At 36.1% G+C, this 17,456-nt stretch overlaps 1 protein-coding gene across 1 annotated transcript in view; it reads right to left on the bottom strand.

Annotated features, from left to right (window-relative positions):
* PSMA8 (proteasome 20S subunit alpha 8) overlaps positions 1 to 14,614 on the bottom strand; it is a 32,352-nt gene extending 17,738 nt beyond the window's left edge. Inside the window, exons 1-2 of the mRNA XM_019741177.3 lie at positions 14,513 to 14,614; positions 3,082 to 3,208 (exon numbers count right to left, since the gene is read on the bottom strand). Of these exons, the coding sequence (XP_019596736.1) occupies positions 3,082 to 3,208; positions 14,513 to 14,614 (229 nt within the window). The remainder of the gene's footprint in view (positions 1 to 3,081; positions 3,209 to 14,512) is intronic.
* Positions 14,615 to 17,456: the final 2,842 nt, after the last annotated feature.

Here is a 17,456-nt window from a genome sequence, read left to right as displayed (position 1 = left end):
CTTGAGTAACTTCAAGTAATTTGTATATTTCAAGGAATTTGTCCACTTCTTCTAGGTTATCTCATTTGTTGGTGTATGATTGTTCATAGTACTCTCATAATCCTTTTTATTTCTGTAAAATCAGTAGTAGTGTCCCCTTGTTCTTTTTTGTCTTTATTAAATTTATTGGGGTGATATTAGTAAAATTATATAGGTTTCAAGTGCACATTTCTATATACATCATCTATATAACACATTGTGTGTTCACCACCCAGAGTCAGTTCTCCTTTCATCACCATATATTTGACCCCTTTACCCTCTTCTACAACCCCACCTCCCCCACTTACCCCTTTGTAACCACTAAACTGTTGTCTGTGTCTATTGTTTTTTGTTTCTTTGTCTTGTTCATTTCTTGCCTTCGGTTGTATATGCCAAATATGAGTGAAGTCATAATGTTCTCAACTATTTATTTCTGACTTATTTCCCTTAGCATGATAATCTCAAGATCCATCCATGTTGTCACAAATGGCAGTATTTCATCTTTTCTTATGCCCAAGTAATATTCCATTGTATGTATGTAATTGTATATATGTACCACATCTTCTTTATCCAGTCATCTATAGAAGAACACTTTTGTTGTTTCCATGTCTTCACCACTGTGAATAGTGCTACAATGAACATAGGGGTACAAGTATCTTTATGGATAAATGTTTCAGAATTTTGGGGTAGATACCCAGAAGAAAAGGATTGCTGGGTCGTATGGTAATTCTATTCCCAATATTTTTAGGAACCTCCATACTGTTTTCCACAGTGTTTGTACCAATTTACATTCCCATCAGCAGTATATGAGGGTCCGTTTTTCTCCACAGCCTCTCACACACTCGTTATTACTTATCTTGTGGATAACAGCCATTCTAACAGGTGTGTGGTGGTTTTGATTCGCACTTCTCTAATAGATAGTGAAGTTGAGCATTTTTTCATGTATCTGTTGGCCATTTGTATGTGTTCTTGGGAGAAGTATCTGTTCAAGTCTTCTACCCACTTTTTAATTCAAATGCTTGTTTTTTGTTATAGAGTTGTAAATAGCATCCCCTTTTTCATTTCTGATTTTAGTTGAGTCTTCTTTCATTCTTAGTCCATCTGACTAACAGTTTGTCAATTTTGTTGATCTTTTCAAAAACACCAAATCTTGAGTTTGTTAATTTTTTTTCTGTACTGTTTTTCTATTGTCTATTTATATATCTCAGCTCTAATCTTTATTATCTCCTTCCTTCTGCCAGCTTTGGGGTTAGTTTGTTCCTCTTTTTCTAGTTTTTAAGATGTCAAGTTAAGTAGTTGAATTGAAATATATTTTAATATGTGTTTTCAGCTATATATTTTCCTCTCAGCACTGCTTTTGCTGTATCTCATATGTTTTGTATTTGTGTTTTAATTTTCATTTGTCTCAAGATATGTCCTAATCTCTCTTGTGATGTTTTTCTTTGACTCATGGTTTTTTAAAGAGGATTGTTTAATTTCCACATATTTGTGGATTTTTCAGTTTTCCTTCTGCTGTTGATTTCCAGTTTTATTCCATTTTAACTAGAAATGATACTTTGTATGATTTCAAGCTTTTAAACTTCATTAAGATTTGTTCTGTGACAAGATAATTCCTTTTTTAAGACATTAAGAGAAAGATTATTTTTTGCTTAATAAGGTTTTTAAACTTCAATATAAAATTCTGATGGAAAAAACATGGTTAGAAAATGAACAACAACAAAAAAACACCATAAGAAACATGTCTTGTTTGCTATACAGACGCAAATAAGCACATGAAAATATGTTCAACATCATTAGCCATGAGGCAAATGCAAATTAAACCCACAACAAGATTTCATTATATACCTATGCAAATCTCTAAAATAGAAAATAGTAACAACACTAAATGCTGCTGAAGACGCAGAGAAAATGAATTGTTCATATACCGCTAATGGGAATGTAAAACACTACCAAAGCTCTGGAAAACAACTTGGCAGTTTTTTATATAACAAAGCATGAATTATCATATGACCCAGCAATTGTACTCTTGAGCATTAATCCCAGAACAATGAAAACCTATGTTCACACAAAAACCTGCACGTGAAAATTCACACTAACTATATTTGTAGTAGGTAAAAACTGGAAATAATCCCAAACTAGAAATAATCCAAATATTCTTCAATGAGTGAGTTAACCATGTGTGGTACATCCATACCATGAAATCCTATTCAGCAACAAAAAACAACAGACTATTGATATATTCAACTGTATTTGGATTAACTGCAAGGGAATTATGCTGAATGAAAAAAAAAAGCCAGTATGAAAGGTTATACACCATAAGATTCTATTCATATAGCAATCTCAAAATGACAAAATTATAGAGATGGAGAAGAGAACAGATTAATGATTGCCAGAGGTTAGAGATGAGGAGGAGGAATAGCATGGATAGCCTTGTGTTAATGTAAGAATTGTGTATCTTGATTATGGTGATGGCTACATGAATCTTCACATGTGATAAATCTAATAAAACCACACACACACACACACACACACACAGAGACACATGCGCGCAAATGAGTGCATGTAATGGCTACATGAATCTTCACATGTGATAAATCTAATAAAACTACACACACACACACACACACACACGTGCGCAAATGAGTGCATGTAAAACTGGTGAAATCTGAATAAATTCTGTGGCTTGTAACAATGTCAATTTACTGGTTTTTGAAGATGTTACCATTGAGGGAAAATGGGTAAAGGGGACTACGCTGTGTTTTCTTGTAATTTTCCGATATCTACAATTATTTCAAAATAAAAAGAGTTTAAAAAGAAAACAGCTACCTAAAGTTATAATTAAGGTAATGTAATATATACCTTCTAACATTTATATTTTATCAAAGCTAACTATCAGAAATCCTGGTTTAGAGTTGTGATTTTCTAGAAAAAATAGGGTATGTTGTTTGTGTTTAATAATGCCATATATTGTGTATACATATAGACAACAGCTGTAGTATGGCCAAATGTGTTACCCTACCACACTAAAGATACTCTGTATCATTACTGTAGGTCTATAAGTACCTGCAAAAGCCATGCAGACATGGTCATCAAGGGCACAAATTTTCCTCACAGTTCTTTCATCTTGAAGCTTGGCAACAGATTTTTTTTCTACCCCGAGTACAACTATATCAGTACCTCGAATTCCAACCTGTCAAGTCATTTAAAAACATAATTAGTTGTCAGTGTTAACATTAAATCAAGTTATTCGAACACATGACTTACAGGAAAAGGCTTTTTCTTTCTTTTTTTTTTTTTTTTTTGGCTTTTTCTTAAACATTCAATAAAGATGAAAAATCAGACTTCTAAGAAAATAACTGCACAGATCCAGGCATACTGAAAGTCCATTCCCCAAACTCAAAACAAAGAAGACATATGGGTAGAATATTCCACAAATGCTTAAACTGCGTAAGTGTCCTAATCTCATACAATACACCTGAAGATTTGCTATCTAAATATAGAATAATTTTAATCAAAATGAACAAAGATGCTGGGAATCCGTGTGGATTCCTTACAGAATGGGCAGTACCAGTACTTGTAGTAGTAGAAATAGTATGGAAAGTTAAGTAGATAACATTCTGAAATCTCTCCCAGGTTATCTCACAGTTTGGAGGGGTAGGGATTGGGGGTCATAAGCAGTCAAGAGAAAGACCAAATACCCTCACCCTAGATCACTGATAAACAAAGCCTCAATTCAAATAGGAATATAACAAGAAGAAATCATTGCTGTTCCTCCCTTCAGCCCTTCCCTTGGGAAGGAAGTGGAAAAGAGTCCAAAGAATAATGTACAGGGTAATAGTTCTCAAACAGGGACTTCTGGGGAAACATGGCTGTATTCTCAGGGGTGCAAGAGTAATCCATGAGAACTTGAATTCTATATTACAATGGTAATCTAAGTATATTCATATTGGTATTTGTGTTTATGATTGCCTTGTGACCAAGTGTTTCATATAACGTAACTATGCAAAAAGGTGTGTTCTGAATTAGCATTCTTGAAGTAAAGACTACAGAACAGATTAAATATAGAACTAGGCCTGAGATTACATCTTTCAATTTAAAAAAATACACAATTACACATGATCTTAACCAAAAGACTGAGAAACGATAAAAACACAATTTAATCAAGGCGTTTGCTCTAATTGTTCCCTCACTTCATTCAAGTCTGTCAGTTTAATCCAACAGGCCTTCCCTAACCATCCTGTCACAAATCAGCAACCCTCCCTCCACACCCCACCCTCATCTGATAGACACATGTTGAACCTCATACCCTATAGGGAACATGCCTTCTTATCAAGCCATAGGACATCATAACAATGAACATATATTAGGACTTGAAGAAAATCTCAATATTTTCCCCAAATTGAAATAAATCAAACAAATTGATCACAAGACTACACACTAATTATTATAACTTTCACCTAAACAATTTTCAACTTTATAAAGAAGTTAAAACTGCCAACAGGTTGGGTCAGGGTGCCTCTGTACAGGCGCCCTCACAACCTGGGAGTTGTGTGCAGAGCTGCCTTTTGGAGGGTTGAATTACAGGCAGAGGCTCATCCCATTCCAGAGATGGTGGAGTAGGGAGGGAGGAGAGAAGGAGGAAAAGAAAGTAGGAGGGAGTCAGGAGGGAGGTGCAGATTTGCATGACTGCCCTCAGTGGGAGGCGAGGCAATGCAAGCCAAGCATGCTCCCTTGTAAATCCCTGGGGCCTGGCAGCCCCCGAAATAACTCTCCACCTTAATCCCTGACCCCCTTGCCCACAGCCCCCATAGGCTACTGCTCTCTTCCTCTTACTTCAACCACCCCACCCTATTATCTTTGTGGATGACCCAAATTCAAAGCATTTTGTATATATAAATCTTTTCTTTTCAAAAATAAAACAAAACAAAAAACACCTGCCAACACATACTATCTAGAACATGTTTATAATGAAAATCCTGATATCAAAGTCTTTTGGATATGGACGAAATTTTGCTCAGAAGAAAATTCATAATTTCATATTATAACATCAAACAAAATATTAAAAGTTCATTCAAGAAGTTCAAAAAGGAGTAAAAATATTTAAGCTAAGCTTAAAGGTAAATTAAGCTAAGCTTAAAGGGAAAAGAGCAGAAATTAATAATTAGGGAGAAAACAAAAAAAAACTGATAAATAATAACAGGATAGGTTTTTAAAGAAATAATTTTAAAAGATGTCTCAATTAACTTAGCCAAAAGGCAGAAAAAGTAAATGAAATATATACATGTGTGAAAAATAATTTAAAAATTATAACCCTAAGTTAATAAATTTGAAAACCTGACTGAAAGGATGACAGAATAGAAAAATTAAAAACTGCCCCTACAGACTCAAAAAAGGAAAGAAAATTCAGTCTCACCAACAAACATGGGATAATTTCAGAAAAGAACAATCCCTCAAAAGCACGTGTCAGGCCTAGAAGGTTCCTGAATAAATTCTTTCTAATCTTCTGTTATGGGTAATTCCTGTGCTAGTTAAAGTATTCTATGGTATAAGTCAAAATGGAAATGTTCCTAACTCTTTTTAGGAAAGCTGTGTAACAATGTTAAAATCTGGCAAACATAATACTTTCTAAATAAAAATACCAATGATTTGCACTTAGCAAAGCTGATGCTAAAAATTCAATAGCATCAAACTCCAGAGTTATGGAAAAATAATATACCACAAACAAGTATGGTTTATTCCAGAAATTTTAGGACCATCAATAAAAGCAACTATTTTAATATAAATGTTATATGGATAGTGGAGATCTGTTATTTTTGGCCTTCTGTCAACCATAGCACTTCAATCGTTCTTGGAGAAATACTGAGTCTTTGGGGAGGGGGGGGGCTATAATGTAACCCAGTCTAGCCAAACCATAAATCCTTAAAGTTTTACAGGAAGTGTTTGAAAGACAGGATAATTCTTTCTGCTGTACATAGAGCTGGGAGCCTGGAGCCTAGGGCTCCTTAGGAGCCCCCACGTAGAGAGGTCTTGTCTGAGAGTGAAAGTAATAGGGAGAGAAAGCAAGGGATGGGAAGGGAGAGGAAGGGAGAGAGAGAAAGAAACATCAGTTCTACTGTGGTCATTTAAGACCCTAGTAGCCATTGAACTGAGCCTAAAAGCAAGGTTTACTACCCCTGCTCCCTTTGGGTACTTGATTCAATAGATTCACGTTTTTGCTTAAATTATTGTGAGTTGGATATCTGATGTTTGCAACTTAAATAGTCCTAACTAAAACAATTCAATAGTAAAAATTAAAAGTAAATGAAAAAAGCTACAAAGGCATTTGGTAAAATTCAATATCCACAACCTAATTTAAAAACAACACTAGAAAAGCAGGAAGAACATTCCACAGCTTGTTAAAAGTATCACAAACCAGTAACCAGAATAATCTCAGAAAATAAATCACCATCCCCTCACCTGTTTAAGCCAAAAAACCCACTTGTCATTGTCTACAACTCCCTCTCCCACACCCCACTCATTTCCAAGCAATTACCAAGTGCCTTTCCATTTTACCTGCAAAAGCTATCTACGTCTCCTATCACCTCTCCAGTATAGGCAACCGTCATTCCTTGCCTGCATAACCTAGTAAGTTTTCCAGTTTCTAATCCTGCTCCCCACCTCTGCACACCCCTCCTCCCCCTCCTCACTCCCCCAGCTGCACTCCCGTCTAGTCTCCACAAAGCAACCATGGTAAGCACTTAAAAACATCAGTAGGGTCAGATTGCTCCACTTGAATATCCTTCCATGACATTCTACTGTACGTAGAAATTTTTTTTTCAATCTCCTTAGTCTTGTCTACAAAGCTGCGCGTGATCTGGCCGCTGCCTACTCTCCAATAATATGTCATTGTAGTTAACCAAGCAGCAGCCACACTACCTTCTTTCAAGACATTCTCAAACACAAGTCAGTTTCTCTCCTCCAAGCATTCACACGTGATATTCCCTTGCCTGGAACAGTTCTCTTATTTCAGGTCTCAATTTAAATCTCCCCTCCAGCAGTCCTTCTCTATTATTCTCTAAACAACCTGTTACATTCTTGCAATTTATTTATTTATTTACTTATTCATTTTAGTTATCTCTCTAAAGAGTAAATTCTATGACAGCAAGGAAACAATCAGGACATTTAGAAAGTGGGACACTCCACCAAACAATTAACCCAGTCTCTTCAAGAAGTCAAAGGCAGGAGAAAAAGAGGGGATGCTGCTCCAGGGTAAAACCGAGATACCTAACAGCGAAGCGCGATGCATGGGCTTTAGATTCAGACTAAAACAAAATAACTATAAAAAGATATTTTGTGAGCAATAAGGAAAATTGGAATGTAGATTATTACAAAATATTAAGGAATTTTGTTAATTTCATTTGGAGTAATAATGGTTTTAAGAAACATCTTTATTTTTTAGAGATGCATACTGAAATATTTACAGATGAAATGTCATGTTACCTGGGTATGAAACAAATGGGATTTATTTTAAAGTACTCCATTGAAAAATGAATTTCAACCTAAACCTAATACCAAAATTAACTCAAAATGAATCGTGGACTTAAATGTAAAACTATAAACTTTTAGAAAAAAGAAAACAGGAAAAAAAAAAATGGGGATCTACACGGAGTTCTCAGACTCGGCATGAACCATAACAGGAAAAATTGTTAAACTAGATCTCATCAGAACTTCAAACTTTCGCTCTGTGAGAGTCCATATGAAGAGTATGAAAAGACAAGCTACAGACTGGGAGAAAATATATGCAAACCACACACCTGACGAAGGACTAGAACCTAGAATATATAAAGAACTGTGAAAACTTAGTAAAAAAAAAAGGCAATCCAATTAGAAAATGGACAAAAGACTTGAAAGATATTTCACTGATGAAGATACACAGATGGCACATAAGCACATGAAAATATGTTCAACATCATTAGCTATTAATGGATAATTTAATTAAAACCACAAAGTATCATTATACACTTAACAAAATGGCCAAAATAAAAAACACTAACACCAAATGCTGGAAGGATGTGTAGAAACTGGATCATTCATACACTGCTGCTGGGAATGTAAAATAGTACAGCCACCCTGGGCAACAACTTGGCACTTTCTTACAAAATGAAACATGCAATTAACATATGACCCAGTAATTGCACACTTAGACATTTATACCAGGGAAAGAAAAACTTATATTCACAAAAAAACCTGCTATGAATGTTCATAGCATTTCCATTCATAACAGCACCAAACTGGGCAAAACCCAAATAGTCTTCAATAGGTGAATAGTTCAACAATATGGTACATCCATACCACAGAATACTACTCAGCAATAAAACTCTGATACATGCAACAACTTGGATGAATCTCAAGGGAAGAAACTGAACCCCAAAAGCGTTCATACTGTATGATATCATTTATATAACATTTTGTAATGACAGAATTTTAGAAATAGAGGACAGATGAGTGCTTGCTGTCAGAGATTAGGCCTATGGACACCAAGCAAAGGTGTGTGGCAGAGGATAAAGAGGTGGGTGTGGTTATATAAGAGCAACATGAGGAACCCTGTGGAGTTGGAACTGTTCACTCTGTTGATTGTGGGTACACAAATGTACACAGGTAATAAAATATGACAGAACTTAATTATACACAAATGAGTACAAGTGAAACTGGAGGAATCTGAATAAAATAGGTGGCTTGTATCAATATCAATATCCTAATTGTGATATAGAACCACAGTTTTGCAAAATGTTACCATTGGCAGAAAATGGGCAAAGTATACAAGTTTTTTACAAGTGAATCTATAATTATCTCAATAAAAATTATTCCATTGGGAAGAGGGAAAAGTCGAAGAACGATAAAACAGATTGGTAAAATGTTGGTAACTGTTAGAGCTGGGTAACCAGCATACAGAGGTTCATTATACTATTCCCTTTATATATCTTTTTGTGTTTAAAATATTCTATAATAAAAAGTTAAAATAAATCAAATAAACCTAAAAATAAATCAATCTCAATTTTCTCTACTGGCTTTTTCTCACCCACATTTAAACATATGCTAGTCTCTCTTAAACAAAATCTTGAAGACTACTTCACTTCAATCCTATCTCTTTGTCTCAACCCTTTAAAAAGCCAAATATTATCATCATACCTCAGCTCACAGCAACCTGGTTTTTACCCCTACTCCTACCAGAGTTTAGCCAAAGTAGCCTATACATCAGTTATCCTTTACATACTCTATAGTCTATATTTTGTCTTCTTAAGTGAATACTCAAGAATACTCATTCACTTGACCGTCAACATGTTTTAAGCAGGGCTCGAGAAAGGATGCACTTCAAAATTACTATTTCACCCCGGATCAATCTCCTAAATTCCAAACATGTATATTCAGTTGCCTCAAAGTGTCTGTGGGTCAGGAATCTGTACAGATTAGCTAAGCCCTCTGGCTCAGGTTTTCTCACAAGCCTGCAATCAGGTTGTTCCCCATGGCTGCATTCATCTCAAGGCTCACGGGGCAGGATCCCTTTCCAAGTTCACTCACATGGTTGTTAGTGAGACTCAGTTACTCGTGGACTTTGGACTAAGGACCTCAGTTCTATACTGGGTTTTGAACAGAAGCATCCCTCAGTTCCCTACCACACAGACCCTTCCCCAGGGCAACTCACAACATGGAAGCTGGGTTCCACCAAAGTGAGCAAGTGAGATAGGGAGGCTGAGTGAGATGTAAGTCACCATCTCTTTGTAATCTAATTTCTGAAGTGATAGCCCATGCCTTAGAAGTCACTAGGTTCTGCCCATGCCCAGGGGGAGAGGATTACACAAGGGCATGAACACCAGAAGGTGGGGGATCACTGAAGGCCATTTTAGAGGCGCTTACTACAGTTCCAATAAGCAAGCATCTCAGTCTCAGCAAGTCCAAACCTCAGTTCTCTTCCCCTCAAATTTAGTGCTTCATAATCCCTAATAGCAGTGCCACTTTGTTGGTGAAATCCAGCAATGGAGGCACTATCTTTAACCTCTCCTTCTTCAATACCTCCTTCTCTCCTTCCATTGCCCCACAGTACCATCCAAATAATCATCAAATTGTATCAACTCTACTACTGAAGTTTCTTTGGAATCTGCCTCATTTCCATTTGTCCCCCAACCCTAACAAAAATGAGTAGCATCTTCCATCTGGACTACTTCCATAGATTCTTATGTGGTCTCCTTGCTTTCAGTCTTTATTTCATCCAATCTACTGACCAAATTTACTGTAGTCTGAGAAACTTTTGAAAAATAAATATGAAAAAAAAAAAAAGAAAATCTGAATGTGGCATTCCTCTACTTAGAACCTGTATTAGTAAGAACCATTTCTCAGTAGGCAAACTAAGACAGTGTTGGGACGGTTTTTTTCCTGCGGGCCCCGCTAGGAGCTCCATCCCCCTCTTATCGGAGCTGTTTCTGGCAGGCTCCATAGTTAGAGGCCTCCCCATCAAAACAATGTTGAGCGATCACAGCTGCTAGGGACGGACCTCCCCGGCACCCGGCCAGATTTCCCCCCCAACCCGGAGGCCTAACCATATAAAACAAAGTGCCCCACCCCAGTAAGTGCTCAGTTTTGGGGAACAATCCCGCTGAGCCCACAGGCGTAATAAAGCTGTGTTCTCCCTGATCTCTGTGTGCCGCTTGAGTCTCTCGGTCCTCGCTGCTTTTCCGCAACAACAGCATACAGCTGGACTTAGACAAAAGGATCTAAGGGCTGTAATATTTACTCTTGATGCACAGAGGCTTTCTCTATACAGAAAACAAAGACGGACCCCGGCAACCTAGCCTCATCCCAGAAGTCTCCCAGAAAAGAAAGCTACCACTATCTCTAGTTAGAGAAGTCCAAAGAATGGATTTATACTGGCTAGATTTGAATCACATATTTATCACTACAGCCAGGAGGATAGAAACTATGATTCTACCTGTGTCATGTGAGTACCTCTGTGGTTGGATAAATGTAATCTGTTACTAGAAAGACATACACAACAATAATCTAGAGAATGACAATAACCATATCAAAACTCTTCAAGGCCTCTTGTTCCCTTAAAGGCATTCTATGACCTGGTCCATTTCTAGCTTCATCTTGTCCCTTTTTTCCATTGCTTCAGCAGCCCTGAATGCCTTCCAGATAGTAGAACATATTAGTTTTTTTCTGCTTGGTCTTCCCACATGCTATTTCCTTTGTCTAAAATACTCCTCCCTTTTTAACCTTCCACACTTTTTCACCTGGTTATCTTTCATGTCTCAGATGTTTACTTAAACGTTACTTTCTCAGGGGGACCGTCCTAACAGCTAGAGTTCCCATGATGCCCCATACTCTCTCCATTATAATACTAATTCGGTCTTGTTAGGACTATTTATTTGATCATTTAACATTCTTACTACACAGTAAGCTCTCCGAGGACAGGGATGGAGTCTCTTTTCTCATCGTGAAACCCTAAGGCCCAGCACTACATTTGGCAGATATAAGTGTTCAACAAAAATGTCTTGAAATAATAAATGAATAATATGTTGGAAGAACCATAGACAAATTGAAGGGAAAAGAGAAAATAAAGGGATAATAAATAATAATAGCTACCATTTATTAAGTACTTGCTGTGAACCAGACAGTGTGTAAGACACTTAACATGTATTATTACCTCATTCAACTGTCACATGAATTCCATGAAGCAGGTGCTATTTTAATATCTACTTTACTGTTACAGAAACTAAAACTTAGAGAAGTTAACTGCCCTACATGTTTGTTATCTGGGTTCCACATTCATGATAATGATAGCTAATTAATATACAAATATTTATTGAATAAACTGCATGATGCAATACAAAGAGCAGAGGCTTTGGAACCAGAAAAATTTAAGTGTGAATACGGGCCCTATCACTTTCTAGCTGGGTACCTTCAGCAAGCTATGAAACCTCTGAATTATAGATCCCACAAATACAAAAAGGGGATTAAATACTGGCCTTAACATTAGATAACGAACATAAAACAAATGGTACAAACTAAGTATTACTTAAATGTTATTTTACTTCCTTCCTAGCCCCTCCACTGTATATCATGTAGTAGAAATAGATTTACCATCTAGATTCTCAAAGATCTTACTATCCAGTTGATGTGAGAAGACAATTAAATATACCTGAAATTAAAGAGAATATGAGGCCAAATAGCAAATAATGTACAATGCACTATGTTACAGATTATAAATTCAGAAAAAGGAAAAGATCCATGATGACTAGAGTGAATCAGAGACGGCTTGATGAAGGAGAAATGTGGGGCAATCTTGGAGGATAAGTAAACATGGAGAATGGCATGTTTACTTAGAAAAGGTGTTGTCGTCTCCTCTCTCCACCTACAAGGGCAGACACATATGTTATATTAGTGGAACCATTAAGCTACCCTCGTAATTAAAGAGGATGGGTAAGAATTAGGGAAGACATTGATGGGCAGACGGTTGAGCTGAGATTTGATAAAATAGGAAATATGGAGGTAATAATACTCGTAGTTTAGGGTCAGGAAAAGGACAGAATGAGGAATGATAATGAATCTTATCTTTTTCATGAGAATATCATGAAGGATTCATTTTTCTTTTCCCAAGATGAGAGGTATTACCTCTCCAAAATACCAAAGATATTTTTCATTTATAGAAAAGTGAACTAAAGCAAAAAGAAAACAGACCTGTTTTCATGCTGTAAGATAACCATCAAGAAGGAGACCCAAGGCCTCTAATTGTGGCTCACATAACTTTTTGTATTACTAAATAATATTTACATACTGGTCAAAATCTGTTAACCTTGGCTTACTTATAACTCATATCAAATATCATTTATAGACAGAATATTTTGTGACATATTTTAATAAACAAGTGCCATTATAAACTTTACCCCATGTAAAAGGTCATAGCACTCTCAAGTAAACACAATGAATAACTCCATACAAAGATGCAAATTATAATTTCAGATCCTGAAAAAAAATCTGTCTCATCCTTCCAATGTATCTTTAAAAATGCCCACTATAGGTATTTTTATATCCTTACCCTTTTACAGCTCATTACAAAGGAACTATCAATCAGTTCTATAGCATTCTTAAAACATTTTAAATGAGTCAATGTGGTTTATTATACCCCAGTCTTCTCCCATTATTCCCTTCATTTTCGGCTCTAAAACTTGGGCATTATTTTCTAGCCATATGCTTCATGCCACGCTGGGGATTACGTAACTTTTTGTTTTTATCAAAATGGTACACTTTTGGTGTAAGCTACATCAGGCTTTTCTTAAATTTACAATTCTAAAAAAATTACTTACAAAACAGAACTAAAACTAGTGGGCCCCATTAAATAGAAAAATACTTTAAAAAATGATAAGACTCTTTCTAGTGTTTTTTTTTTTTAACACTTCACATTTGATAAGATTTATCAATAAAAGTGAATTATTACCTTCCATAACTGAGAGAAAATACAGACACTGCTACACGTTGGAAATACACTGTGTATTCTCATAACCAGTGTCTCAATTTCCAAAATGCACAATAAACATGAAATTTGAGAGATAAGAAAAATAGGATCCTTCTGAATTCAAAGCCTAGGACTTGGAAGATTTGGGATAATCAATCTTTGGTCACCAGGGCACTTTTGTCCTTTTTAATTTTTGTAAACCACTAAGATTATTAAATATAACTAAAACTTGGCAGGAGTGTTACTGCTATTCTGAATATTTAAAAGTTTTTCAGAAATGTGGAAGGTCAATTTAAAGTAGGGTATGATCTCTCAAAGACTTTCAGTATTATTTAAACAACAACAACAAAAGTGGCAAAACAGTGTAGATGCTTGAGGCTTAGCGCCTCGAAAAGGCTGCCAAATATTGGGGTGCAAATATTAGGACAATTATATTTAACAGGTGAAAGTGACGAGTGGTTTAGCCTTTTTAATGGTTTCTTTATCAGCAAGGATTTAATTTTACATTGACTTAGTCTATATTTCAGGGACAGACATGATCAATTTTCAGTTTTTATTATAATTATGATTAAACAGCAGCTCCCCACGTGAAGAAACTTAACTTTTTCTTGCATTGTGTGAATTCCTGAGGAAGTGGGCCATGTGCATTCAGATAGGCTGTTAGAGGTTGAAAGAAATCTTTTTATTCCTTATTGTTAGAAACAGTATTAACATCTCTTCTGGAGTCAAGACTGCTAAAACACACACACGCACATGCACACACATCTTGCGCCTGTGGCTATCGTTAAACAAAGGCAGTTGCATAACAGAGACCTATTAAATACCAACTCTGACACTTCCAGCCCAAATTTCAAAAAACATCATCTCTCTCAATAAAGGGAACGAAGCAATTTTCACGAGTGGGAGACTCTCCTTTCCCCCTACACCGAGTGGTGGGCTGGGACAGCAGGGTAAGGAAGGCCTGACACTGGGCAGGGGACGGTGGTCAAAACGTTGCTCGCTTACCGCTGTGGATCCTTTCTTCACCGCTTCCTGCGCATATTCCACTTGGAAGAGGTGTCCATCTGGGGAGAAGACAGTGATTGCCCGGTCATACCGAGACTCCATAGCTCAGGGCTGGGCGATTCCCACTCTGTGTCGAACAAACTGCACCGTAGGCCGAGGCACTGCTCCTGTCTCCACGTACCACCCGGAAGTGCCGGCCAGGCTCTCCAGATGCAGACCGGAAGTGCCTGTGCACGCTCTGCCACAGGCTGCTCGGAGTCCGCGAGCCCTTGACTCCAACTGCTGCTGAGTCCTCGTGCCCACCCTCCTGTGTGAAGCTGTGCCTGCAGGTTGGCAGAATTCCTCTGCTACTTTTAGTGCCTGACACATAATTTCAGTTTTCTCACCATGGTATGTAAATTATTAAGCAGTAAATTATTAATTTGACCAAATCTTGACTCTTGAGTACCTATCTTTATAATACTCAGAAGGATAAAATGGCAAGTACACACATAAGGCACATTTGTTGTATCTTTCAATAATTGTTTTACAATAATTGTGAAGTTTTAAGGCCAAAAGTTGGGAAGTACTGGGATAAAGCATTGCTAGTATCCGTAGATGATTAAGCTGCCTGCCGGTAGAGAAAGATAGTATCATTCAGAAACTCAAGTAATTGTTGCAGTTTTTCATGTGCAGTATCCTGTGCACAGTTAAAATTATCTATGCACACAAAAGAAATGGTGTGGCCAAAGAACAAGAGAAACAGTAAGTATTAGAAACAGACTAAATAAGATCCAGATAATGGAGTTAGCAGATGCAGATTTTCAGAAAAAATAAGATAATTATATTCAAGGGATTAAATACAAGATAAAGATTTTCAGCAGGGACTAGAACTATCAATAAAGCACCTATTGGAAATGGTAGAAATGAACACTACATTAATTGAGATTGAGAGCTCAATACATGGATTAAGTCCATTACCAGATTAAACCTAGTTGAAGAGAGAAGTGGGGAGCTAGAAGATAGTTTAAACATATGTATAGCTATATAATCTCCATATCAAAGCAGAAACACTTAGCGCAGGTTATCATCACTTGAGAATCCTATGAAACATTTAAGAAAGAAATAGAATTAATCTTACATACTCATCATAAAAATAGACCGCTTCCATACTTGTTTTGTGAAGCTGCATAAACTTAGTAACAAAACCTGAGGATACTCAAAGAAAGGAAAATTACAGGCGTTTCACTCATGAACATGTATACAAAAATTTTAAACAAAATATTAATAAATAGAAACAAGCAGTATACAAACAGATACATGTAACATTTACATCATACCAATTGAGTTTATTCTAAGAAGCAATCAATGTAATTCACCAGATTAACAGAATAAAGCAGCAATTGTCAAACTACTTCCCTGTGACAAAATCTGGCCCACTCCTGAGCCTGTTTTTTAAATAAAGTTCTGTTGGACTATAGCTATGCCCATTCATTTCTACATTGTTTATTACTGCTTTCTTGCTAAAATGGCAGAGTAGAATAATTACAATAGACCCTGGATGGCCTAAAAAACCTAAAATATTTACTGTCTGGTCCTTTATTTGTATAACTTTGTTAACTCATGAAATGGAAAAAATTTACCACAACAAATGCATAAAAGCATTTAATAAAATTCACCACCTCATACAACTGTATTGATTTATAATCTAATAATAGAAAGAAATTCCCATAATCTGTTAAGGGGCTCTACAAGAAATCTCCAGAAAACATCGTACTTGATGGTTAAATGTTTAACCTTTTTTCATTTGAGATCAGCAACAGACGTGAGAGTGCCTGCTATCATCACTTCGATTCAATTTTGTACTGGAGATCCTTCTAAGCAGTATAAGACAGAAAAAAGAAATAAGTATTGGAAGGAAAAAATGAAAAGCATGTTATTTTTAGATGAACCTAATTATGTATCTAATAAAGAGTCCAAAATAAATTACAGATAAATTACTAGAATTAGTGAGTTTAGGAAGGTAGATGGACACAAGATTGATATAAAACAAACCAATATATTTCTATAAACCAAAAAGAAAAAAATTAGAAAATGAAATAAAAAAGATATCATGTACGAGTATGATAGTGTATTTCCAGGAAAGACATATAGGCCTCTACACAGAGATACCTAAAATATTATTGGAAGAACCTAAAGAAGATCTAAGTAAGGGAAGGTATAAATCAGATTCATGAATCAGAAAACTCAAATTGATCTAGATATTTAATGCAATACCAACAAGAATTCCAACACTTTTTTTCCTTGGGAATTACTTTAATACTTAAATTTTGTACAGTATGATGAGTTTTTATGAATGTAAACACCCATATAACCATGACCACAATACCATCCCCCAAAGTTCCCTTATGCTCCTTTGCAGTCAGTATTCCCCATCCCACGTCAACCATTGACTTACTTTCTGTTACTATAAATTCATTTTGTTTTATCTAGATTTTTGTATAAATGGAATCAACAGTATGTACTCTTTTGTGTCTGACTCCTTTTATGCAACCTACTGTTTTTGAGGGTCATCCATTTGTTACATAATTAATAGTTTGGTCCTTTTCATTCCTGAGCAGTATTCTATTATATGAACGTATCATAATTTATTCATTCACCTGTGTTGAGTATTTGGGTTGTTTCCAACTATACAATATTTTTACCAAAGGTGGTATGAATGCTCAAGTCTTTGTGTGGGCAATACATTTTCATTTCTTTGGGGTAAAGGGTAAATACCCAAAAGTGCAGTTGCTGGTTCACTTAAAGTTAAGTATATGTTTAACTTTATAATACTCACTAGTTGTTTTCCAGAATGGTTGTATCATTTTGCACCCCCAATGGCAATGTATGAATGTTCCAGTTGTTCCACATACTCTCCAAAACTTGATGTCACTCTTTTTAATTTTAGCCATTTTAGTGGATG

The sequence above is a fragment of the Rhinolophus sinicus genome, chromosome 4 (assembly GCF_057876585.1).
Source record: "Rhinolophus sinicus isolate RSI-liver-muscle chromosome 4, RSI-T2T, whole genome shotgun sequence".
Lineage (NCBI taxonomy): Eukaryota > Metazoa > Chordata > Mammalia > Chiroptera > Rhinolophidae > Rhinolophus > Rhinolophus sinicus.
This window is presented reverse-complemented; position numbering and strand designations above follow the sequence as displayed.